This window comes from Panthera onca, chromosome D2, assembly GCF_046562875.1.
Source record: "Panthera onca isolate mPanOnc1 chromosome D2, mPanOnc1 haplotype 2, whole genome shotgun sequence".
Taxonomy (NCBI): domain Eukaryota; kingdom Metazoa; phylum Chordata; class Mammalia; order Carnivora; family Felidae; genus Panthera; species Panthera onca.
In genome coordinates this window covers 26,226,708-26,237,333 of record NC_138349.1, presented here as the reverse complement: position 1 = coordinate 26,237,333, position 10,626 = coordinate 26,226,708, and the positions used below count along the sequence as shown (strand labels likewise).

General features: G+C 56.4%; 1 protein-coding gene across 1 annotated transcript; it reads right to left on the bottom strand.

The window, feature by feature from the left end:
- Positions 1-516: 516 nt before the first annotated feature.
- Positions 517-3,919, bottom strand: CALHM1 (calcium homeostasis modulator 1). Its single transcript, XM_060641047.2, has 2 exons — positions 3,368-3,919; positions 517-999 (listed from the first exon to the last, which is right to left on the bottom strand). The coding sequence occupies exons 1-2, from the start codon at positions 3,917-3,919 to the stop codon at positions 517-519; spliced, it is 1,035 nt and encodes a 344-aa protein (XP_060497030.1).
- Between the last annotated feature and the right edge of the window lie 6,707 nt (positions 3,920-10,626).

Here is a 10,626-nt window from a genome sequence, read left to right as displayed (position 1 = left end):
TCATCACCTAGCACTGCAGGTGTGTGACATCGGGTGAGGCTGTGGGCCATGTCCTCACGGCCCACTCTCAGCCTCGTTCAGGATACTGACCCAAATCAGGATTCCTGCTTTGTGAGATGACTGGACGTCCCCCTCCCCCCAACTCCCTGAGACTTGCGCATAAGGGAGCAGAGACGGTAGCAATTCAGAGCAAGGATGGCTGTAGAACCTGAGAGGAGATAGCGAAGCAGGGGTGAAGTGGCTTGGGAGGGGCTGGTCAGGTGGGAGTTTGCCCCCCCCCCCCCACGAGCCAGTTCTGAGCCCTTCTGACTCATATTGCTGTGTCACAGCTGGAGGACTAAGGTCCCCGTCCAGCTCCAAATTTCCTGCCTCAGTGGCAGGTAAATGCCCAGGCATGTGGGTCTGCTCCGGGGGCCTACCGCCCAGAACCTGCAGACTTCATCTTCCCATATGGTTTGGGGGTCTGAGAAGCCATGGGCTCAGACCCCCTCTCTCGCCTCTCCGCTTGGCCACAGCTCACACTCTGCTGAAGTAGGCGGCCACCTCCTTGCGTGGAGGCCGGGGCCCGCCGCCCGCCCAGCCGTTGCCCACCGGCGGCTCCTCCTGGCCCAGCCTCAGGGGCGGCTTGCATTTGTGCCAGCTCGTGAGCAGCCTGTTCACGGCGCCTTGATCCGTGATGCCACGGAGCTTCTCCCTCTCCTCCTCAGCACTCTCGGGGGGCGCTGGGGCAGCCGAGCCGGCGGGGGCCGTGGCCAGTGCCCCGTGGGCGTGACCCAATTCCAGGTCGTGGTTCATGGCCTCGAAGAACTGCTGGATGCAGACCTTGGCGAAGGCCTTGGCGTGTTCCGTGCACGTCTCGTCGAAGAGCTTGCGCTCGATGTCGATATAGTGGGACCAGTACTTGCTTTTGAGGAAGGCGGCCTGTGTGAAGCAGGGCCGCACAGAGCGCACCACGAATGCCAGCAGTGTGGTCAGCAGCACGAAGGACCAGCCCAGTGCCTGCAGGGGAGAGAGGAGGGAGTCGGCTGGCCTTGCTCTCCAGCCTCCCAAGCCTGCCTAAACCCCCCAAAGCACTCTGTATGTCAGGGCCTTTAGGGAAAAGAGGACTGACGGGGCGAATGATCTTACCTCTTGGCCTCCATTTCCTTTTCCGTCAAATGGGCACGGAAATGGGATCATGTGAGTAAAATGCCCCACGTGTGGGCCTGGCACTCAGTGCACAGGAGTTAACCAGGCACACCTTGGAATTAGGCTGCCTGGCTTTGGACCCTGTCTCCAGTCCTTACCAGTTGACCAGGAGCAAGGTGTCTGGCTTCTCTGTGCCTCAGTTTCCCCACGTATGAAACGGGGTTGTTGACGGTACATATCTCATAGGTTTTCTGCGAGGACTAAATGTAATAATACACGGCACACAGCCTGGTACGTGCTTAGCGCTCAGGAACTATTAGCCACTATTATTATGTCCTCCTTCACCTCCCAGGGCCAGAGTGACCCTTCGTCCTCTTAGTCTGGTACCTGTCCTCTGGCTCCCGGCATTGTCTGCCTTTCAGTAGCTAGCACTACACGAGGCTTCTCTGTGTGGGCTCTGAGTTGGGCCCTCAAGGGTCACGAAGACAAATAAGACAGTTGCTCAGACTCTGTGCTGAAGAGCCCTAGATGCTTGGGTGCCAGATCCGCTCTGCTGATAGTTCAGTCAGGCCCGGGGCAGGACGCTCTCCTAACCTGGGCTTCTGGATCAGCCCCCAGCTGCACAGAGAAGTGTCTGGCCGGTTCAGGATGCGAGGTAAGCGCCTGTAATTGGAGCTGGTGTTGTGGCAGAGCACACACGGGCTGGGGAGCTGCAGAGCACGTGCTTGGTGGGGGGGTGGGGGGGGTGGGGGGAGGGAGAGCAGGCATCCCCTGTGCTGCTCCAAGAGGAAATGCGCACCCCGTGGGGCTGGAGATCTTCATGCGTTTTTTTTTTTTTAATTTTTTTTAATGTTTATTTATTTTTGACAGAGAGAGAGAGAGAGAGACAGAGCATGAGTGGGGGAGGGGCAGAGAGAGAGAGAGAGAGAGGGAGACACAGAATCCTCAGCAGGCTCCAGGCTCCAAGCTGTCAGCACAGAGCCCAATGGGGGGCTCGAATTCACAAACCGTGAGATCGTGACCTGAGCCGAGGTCGGTCGCTCAACCGACTGAGCCACCCAGGCGCCCCAAGATATCTTCACGTTTTATGTAAAGCCAGAAATCTGAATTTTATGGGAAAATTTCTGGTTTTCAGAGGAGGTTGACCAATTCCAAAATTGAATTTTGAATTCACTTGGAAGGCCAGATGAAACATGTCTATAGGCCAGGCAGCGTGTCCCCTGGGGGACCTTTTAGTTTATGATGCAGTGGTTTAAAGGTCGGGTGGAGGGACAGTTGCCCCAGGCCCTGAGGCCTGGCACGATGGCACAAGTGTCCACAAGGGAGGGCGTGGTTTGGGAGGGAAGCAGAGCTCGTACACTCGGAGTGCGACATCCATGTGGTGGTGGTGACACGGGCCCCACGGGAGGGCCGGAGAGGGGGAGCCAGGGGTCTGGACTTGCCAGAGCAGAGTGTTTCTCTAGCCCTGGCAGGGCAGGCCCGGCCCCCTGCCCCTCCCCTGACAGCCCCTGGTCCATCTGCTGCCAGGGCCTGCTGCCGCTTCCTCCCCGTGCTGCAGCGACTGCAGGGGAGGCCTGGGGGCTTAGGTCGGGGAGGTCCAGGGGGCAGAGGATGAGGGAGTGGGGCTGGGGAGGACCAAGCTCTGGCCCATCAGTGGGCCCTCCACCCCTGCCTTTAGGGTGCATCCCAACAGTACATCCCCTCACCCAAACCCTCCCTTCCAGGGGACCCAGGACCCTCGGATCCCACTCCCTGAGCAGAGGGGCACCTGCTGGGGGCATTTGTCAGGGAAATGTACCCAAATGGTCCAGCCACCCACCTGCCTCGCCACCGCCCCGGCCTGGAAGAAGAAAAGGATGCAAATACACCAGGCTTCTAAGCCGGAGCTCAGGACGGAAAAGGTGGGGCTGCCTGAGCTGTTGGGTCCACTCTAGGGGTCTCGAGACAGGACGGACCTCTGGGCTGAGGTAGCCACATCACTTTTCCCAGGTGGTGCTGATCCAGGGAAGACACACGGCTCTGCCTTCAGAAGTCCTGGCCTCAGTTGGGAAAATACGTCCCTGTCCCAAAGAGCTCCGTCTGAGGGGGAGACCCAGCCCAGTCTGGGGAGCTCCAATCCATTGAGAAACACGACTGTACCCTGAGAAAGCCCCGTTTCAAGAAGCGAGGGATTGGGCCTTGCCAGAGGGACCCCAGGCTGTGAGGGGAGACCCATGCCAAGGCCGTGGCACCCCCTCACCTGGGAGATGCAGCGCAGGTAACGCACGGCCACCTCGCGGGCCAGCAGCCAGTCGCCGTCATAGATGTCGGGGCAGGGCACCCGGGCTAGCAGGCGGGCGAGCTCGGGTGGGGGCAGGCCGGGTGCCAGGCTGCCGTTGCCCAGCACGGTCACGGGCACGGCAGTGCAGAAGGCACAGAGGAAGCACTTGCCATCCAACAGTGTGACGGCCACCCAGACGACGGGAGCAATGAGGGCCCGCTGGGCCATGGAGCAGAACATGTAGCGCAGCACGGCAGGGTCTTTGGCCCGGCGGCCCGGGGGCCGCTTCCACTCTTCGGCCAGCATGGACACGTTGTTGTTCATGACCAGGCCGAGCAGGAAGAGCACCAGCGGGGGCGCCAGCAGGATGCCCGCGCTGTAGGCTGCGTTGTAGCCGGGCAAGCAGGGGCAGTTGAAATCGAAGGCAGAGTACATCTGGGCGCTGGCCAGTGCCATGATGCCGCAGATGCCGTTCATGAAGGACTCCTGGTTGGACTGCAGGAACTGGAAAATCATCCGGAACTTGTCCATGGCGCCTCCCCCTCAAGGGGCCTGACGGCCTCCTCCCGCCTCACTGCTGCTTCAGGATGGCCCCCATGGCCCACTCTGCCCAGGAGGTGCCCGCCTCATGGCAGAGATGGGCAGAGCTCAGGGCAGTGGCCGAGGTCACCGTGTCTTTGAGAAACCTTCTAGTCAGGGGCTGGCTGAGAGGGCACAAGCCATCCAATCCTGTGCGTGCAGCCAGGGCTCTGCCCCTCCTTCCCTTCCTGCCCCTCCCGGGCTTCTCTCTCCACAGCTGCCTCCGGCACTGGGAAACCAAGAGGGCCACACCTGACGGAGACCAGTTCTCTGTGGGTGTGGGAGGAGCGAGGGGAAGGAGGCTCAGACGCAGGCTGGGAAGATACCGTCTCCAATAAGGTTGGAGTTTGGGAGAATGCAGGGCTGTGGCAGGGCCTCAGCTTCTTGACCTTTTCCCCTGGGCTCCTGGGAAGCGTGTCGCCCTCCTTCTGCCCTTCCCGTTGGGTCTTTCCTCTGTGCTGTATCAGGGTTCGAGAGGGCTCCTTGGTCGGTTAGGACAGTGATGGTGTGTATGATAAGGTAGTGATGGCAGTGATGGTGGATGGTGGTGGGGATGGTGGGGATGGTGGTGGGGATGGTGGGGATGAAGGTGATGGTGGTGGGGACGGTGGTGGGGATGAAGGTGATGGTGGTGGGGATGGTGGGGTTGGTGGTGGGGATGGTGGGGATGATGGGGACGGTGGTGGGGATGGTGGGGATGGCGGTGGGGATGGTGGGGTTGGTGGTGGGGATGGTGGGGTTGATGGGGATGGTGGTGGGGATGGTGGGGACGGTGGTGGGGATGAAGGTGATGGTGGTGGGGATGGTGGGGATGGCGGTGGGATGATGGTGATGGTGGTGGGGATGATGGTGATGGAGGTGGGGATGGTGGGGATGGCAGTGGGGATGGTGGGGATGGTGGTGGGGATGGTGGGGATGGTGGGGTTGGCAGTGGGGATGGTGGGGATGGTGGGGATGGTGGGGTTGGCGGTGGGGATGGTGGGGATGATGGTGGGGATGGTGGGGATGATGGGGATGGTGGTGGGGATGATGGTGATGGTGGTGGGGATGGTGGGGATGGCGGTGGGGATGGTGGGGATGGCGGTGGGGATGGTGGGGATGGCGGTGGGGATGGTGGGGATGGCGGTGGGGATGATGGGGATGGTGGTGGGGATGGTGGGGATGGCGGTGAGGATGATGGGGATGGTGGTGGGGATGGTGGGGATGATGGGGATGGTGGTGAGGATGGTGGGGATGATGGGGATGGTGGTGGGGATGGCGGGGATGATGGGGATGGTGGTGGTGACAGTGGTGGTGGGGATGGTAGGGATGGCGGTGGGGATGATGGTTGTGGTGGTGATGCTGTTGGTGCTGATGGTGGCTATGGTAATGGTGATGATGGTGACAGTGGTGGTGGTGACAGTGGAGATAGGGCTAATGCAGCCTCTCACAGTGCAAAAAGCCTTGAATCTGGAGTCAGAGGATTTGGATCTGCAAGGTTGCTGGGTCCCCTCCCTGCTTGGCAGGGCGCTATGCCTGTGAGCATAAAACAGGTGCTTTTATGTCCAGTCCGCTTGTGTCGCTGTGAGTGTGCCCGTGTGTTTATGGACTGTGGATGAGAAATCCTTTCCCAGCTGCACCTCCTGCCTCTACTCCCCCAGATCAAAAATTAAAGGGGTGGGGCTGTGGGGTTTTATGCCTGGAGCTGTGGCATGGAAGTCTGAGTATGTGGGGAGCCAGGCCAGGGCCCCTCCATCAGCATATCAAAGTGGGGCAGAGCTGAAAGGGCTCCCTTTGATGCTGCCAGTTCTCCCAGAAAAACAGGTCTGGTCCAGCTCCAACCAAATGGGGCTGAGGCAGAGCAAGGGCCTGGATGGAGTGGCTCCTGTGTGTCCCTGTGTGTGCCCGTGTGCGAGTTCCCTGTGGCTTTGGGCCTCTGTGTATCTGCATGTGTGCAAGTGACCATAGGAGAGGTCTCTGTGTCTGTGTGTCTCTGCATGACTGACAAGAACTGGCACCGCCTGGGGCTTCCTCCGTGTCTGGCCACATGCATCACCTTGTGTAATGCTCCCACAATCCTATGGGAAAGGTACCACTGTCCCTATTTTACAGAACCGGGGACCAAGGTTAAGGCTTAGGTGAAGTTACTAGCTAAAGGTTACCCAGCTTGTAGGTGGAGGAGTTGAATTCAGACTAGGTGGGAGTTGGGTGTGAAGGGGAGGGCAGGGGAGTATTATTTTTGCTTTTTTCCTCCGGCTGTATCAGGTTCTCCTGTTCTACTAGTCTGGATGGAAATGCTAGGTATCACAAGTAGGGTACAGGTAGGGAAGGATATTGTTCCCCTCAGTCCTCAAGCTGGAGCATCTAGGCTGGTGGCACCTGCAGGACCTTTTAGGGGGCCCTCCAGAGGTGCACCCACAGGTGCAGAGCAGGATGAGGGAGATACAGCCAAGGAGGTGTGTGTCCCCAGACATCTGCTGCAGCATCAATGTGCGTGGTAGACAAGGGTTCTGAGCTGCCGGCAGAGCCTAAAACACAGCCCCAGGTGTAGAGGGGTGAGGCTGGGGCGGGGGGGTGCGGTGTAGGAGCCCAGGAGCCCGGAAGGGCTGCCTTGAATCTCTGTTTTCTACTGTGGGCACGGCTCCCTGTTTGTAGCTGATGTGCCCCTTTAGTGGCACCCAAGCTGGCTACCAGCTTGAACCTCTTTTTTACTCCATGCCATGCTGTATCCATTCTTTGCAAGTTCTAACTTGCACATTAATTTAAAATACTTGACATAAAACAGTTTGATTGGATTCGAAACCTATTATTCTCGTTATCATCACCAGAATTTTGTTTACAGTTATTGAAAGCAAATATTAAATATTAGACATCAGTTTGGAATTTATCACTCCCCCTTGGGTCAGGGCTTTCATGGGCGGTAATGGTCAAACATTTGAAAAGGTCATCATTAAAGAGCTTTGGGGTGGGGGGTGGAATAAAATGGGTGAAGGAGGTCACTTTGCCCTGGTGTCATGTGCCGATGTTATCAGTGAGTTGATCCAGTGGGGTGGGAGGAAGATTAGGAATCTCTCAGCCTCGAAAAGAGGGTGGGGAAGAGCAGGTGCTCTCTAGGGAGAAGGTAGAGGTGGCATCTTGAGCACCAGGTGAGGCCAGAACTGTGTCAGAGACCACAGCAGGGACACAAGGCTGCATGGGCGGGGGGGGGCAATTCCTTAGCCATCACCCCTTGACTTGTGCTGTCCCCCTCTTGGAATACCATCTGCCCTCACTCTTGCCCACTCACGTCCACTTCAACGCCCTGCCCATTCACTCATTGTTTCTTTTGCTGAACAGTCAAGAAACCATGTTACAGGGTGGTTAAGAAGCAACCTATCCAATGGCCTGGGTTCAAGTCTCAACCCTGCCATGTACCAGCCAGGAACCTCGGGCAGGTAATTTAACCTCTGGGTGCCACAATGTTCTTGTCTGTGGAATGGGGACAAGTAAAGAGCCTACTGCTCAGGCAGTTGTGGGGATTCCGGGAGATACTGCAGGTGGGAGTGGAGTGGCAAATGACCCTTATAATAACCTTGGAATGGTAATAATTATTAGCTCTGTACTTGAGCTTCAGTAGCGCATTTTCTCTATTTGTTTCCTATTACCGCTGTAGAAAATGACCACAAGTTTATTGGCATAAAACAGCACAAGTTTTATTTTCTCACAGTTCTGGGAGGTCAGGAGTCTGAAATGGGTCACGACAGGCTAAAAATCAAGGGGTTGGCAGTTGTGTTCCCGGGGAGAATCCATTTCCTGGCCTTTCCCAGCTTGGAGAAGATAACCACATTCCCCCGCTCACAACCCCATGTCCCTCCAGCCTCTGCTTCTGTCGTCACTTCTCCTCTGCCTCTGACCGTCCCACCTCCCTCTTCTAAGAACACTGAGTGCATGGGTAATCCTGACTAATCCAGGATAGTCTCCCCATCTCAAAATTGTTAGCACAATCACATCTGCAAAGTCCCATTTGCAGGTAACCCGCTCACAAGTTCCAGAGATCAGGAGGTAGACTCTGGGGGTCCATTACTCTTATCTGCTGCGGTTGGGGTCTTTGGTAGTGCATTCAGCAGTGTTTTGTGTCTTCTGCACCTCTTCCCTGTAGCCCCCCAGAGTGTGACTGGGTGTAAATGGAAAGCAGGATATCATGACCCTGCTCAAACTTTTTGATACCTTGGGCGGCAAACTCACCCACGGCCACCACTGTGGGATGTGCACTGGCCCCTTCGCCTCCAGCCTTCAGGAGTGGTCCTGGCACCCACCAGTGCCGGTGGGTCCCCTCCAGCTTGGAAGAGTTAAGCCTGTCATGAAAAGCAGCATGCAAAGGGGGCCTGTGGGGAGCGGGTGCTGTACCTCTAGGGAAATGCCCAATTTGCGTAGGAGAGCACGAGCGTGTGGTGTTCAAGCGGGCATTGCCCTCAACCAGCAGCCATGGGAGTACCCAGAGAACAGGGCCGTGTAGGAGGCAGGGACCATCAGCGACATGTGGCTGCCGAAGCAGCTCAAGGACTGTCAGCTGTGTTATCAGAGGTATAACGCCTTTACCTAAGGATATAATGCCACTCTCTTCTGCATCAGCTAAACTGTATCGAAGGTTGTATATTGTGGCAGAAACCAGTAGCGCTCATCAGACAGTCTATGTGCTTCCTCACAATCCCCAGCCCATGTTCCAGGCAGGTTGGAGCCACATGGTTGAGTTCTGGCATAGAACCCCCCCAACCCCCACCTCTTACCACTCTTCCTGCTCTTTTTCTTTCTGTCTCTTGGACCCTGGACAAGGTGTAACACGCACCTCTGGGCCCCACCCGGCCTTGTCAGCATTCGCTTCCACATTCTGAAGGCTGCTCATAGCACACCCGGGACGCTGGCCCAAGGCCAGCTGGAGGTACCTGAGTTAGTGTCCCAGTGAATGACTGTTGGAAATTGGTAATAAACACTCCACTCCTTCCCGCCTGGGTTGGGATGTCTCCTGCACGTGGCTCCCAGAGTTGTTCACAGCAGTGACTGGCTGGCTCCCCACCTTTTGCTGGATTTCTTCCCTTTTGTAAAACTTTCTGTAATGTTTATTTATTTTTGAGAGAGAGACAGAGACAGAGCGCGAGTAGGGGAGGGCCAGAGAGAGAGGGAGACACAGAATCCAAAGCAGGTCCAGGCTCCAAGCTGTCAGCACAGAGCCTGACACGGGGGTCGAACTCCCGAACCGCGAGATCATGATCTGAGCCGAAGTCAGACGCTTAACCGACTGAGCCACCCGGGCGCCCCTACGCATTGCGTTTTAAGCAGGACGCTGACAAACAAGAACACCCAGAGTTCTAAATACTTCCAACCTATTTCTGCCCATCTCCACCCTAGTCCAGGTTCCGCTAGCTCTTGCCTCCTTCTGAAGTGCACGCTGGCCCCTATCAAGCTATTCTCAGGCTGCAGACAGTGTGATTTTTAAAGAGTGGACATCTGATTATATGGCCACATTCTTAACTCCCTTCAATGACTGAAGTAAACAAATCCTTAACAGGCTCTGCATGCCCATGTGGGAGCTGGGCCCGGGGCCACTCTGCTCCCAATACCTACTCTCCAGCTCACTTGCCTGCTTTCAGTTCCTCAGACAGGATAAATCCCTCCTCATCTCACAACCTTTGCATGTGCGGTGTGCCTTCCCCCAATGCTTCTCCTACCCTTCACCTGAGAAATTTCTGTTTATCCTTAAGACCGCAGCTTAGGGGTGCCTGGGTGGCATCCGACTCTTTTGACTTTGGCTCAGGTCATGATCTCATGGTTTGTGGGTTCGAGCCCTGCATTGGGCTCCGTGCTGACAGTGGGGAGCCTGCTTGGGATTTTCTCTCTCTCTCTCTGCCCCTCCCTAGCTCCCACATGCGTGCTGTCCTCTATCAAAATAAATAAACTTAAAAAAAAAAAAAAAAGACCTCAGCTTAATGGTCCGTCTTCAGAGAAGTTCCTGAACCTTTAGCTTAGACAGTTCTGCTGATATAGGCTTTCCAGCCTCCTGGATGTACTGCCCTTTCCCTTTCCCAGCACTGATTACAATTTGAGTTCCTTGTTTTGGAGGGGCAGGTTTATTTAATATCTGGGGCTCCCACTGGACCATAAATGTCCAAGGCCCACACCTCTTTTGTTCACGTCTGTGCTCCCAATGCTTGACACAGTGTGCCTGGTTTAGTAGATGCTCAGTTAATAAGTGCTGGATGAATAAATACATAAACAAATGAATAAGGGAAAGAAGTGAGCCCTGGACCCAGGTAACTTTGAGAGGAGGCAGGAATTCAGACCCAAATAGGAGACAGTCCTGCCACTCTGGCTCTGGGCTTGCTGCCAGGGTTGGGTTCTGTGAGCAGAGTGGGGAGGGCTAAAGAGTAGTTCCTCCTTTATGTGAAGGGTGGCTGGCTGGGTGGGAGCGGTGGGCAGGAGGGGCTGGGCCCATTCAAAACTCACTACCATGGTAACAACCAGCGTCACTTCCGCTCTGCTACCATCTGCCGTTTCGGACCATCTCCCATTGCTTTTCTCTAGATCCTTAGGGACACTGTCCCCACCCTGCAGCCCTCTCTGCCCTTCTCCTGCAGAGCAGATCAAGCAGAGGCAAGGGGCGGTCATTTCATTTGGCCTCAAAGGCCTGGGCAGAGCTGGCCTCT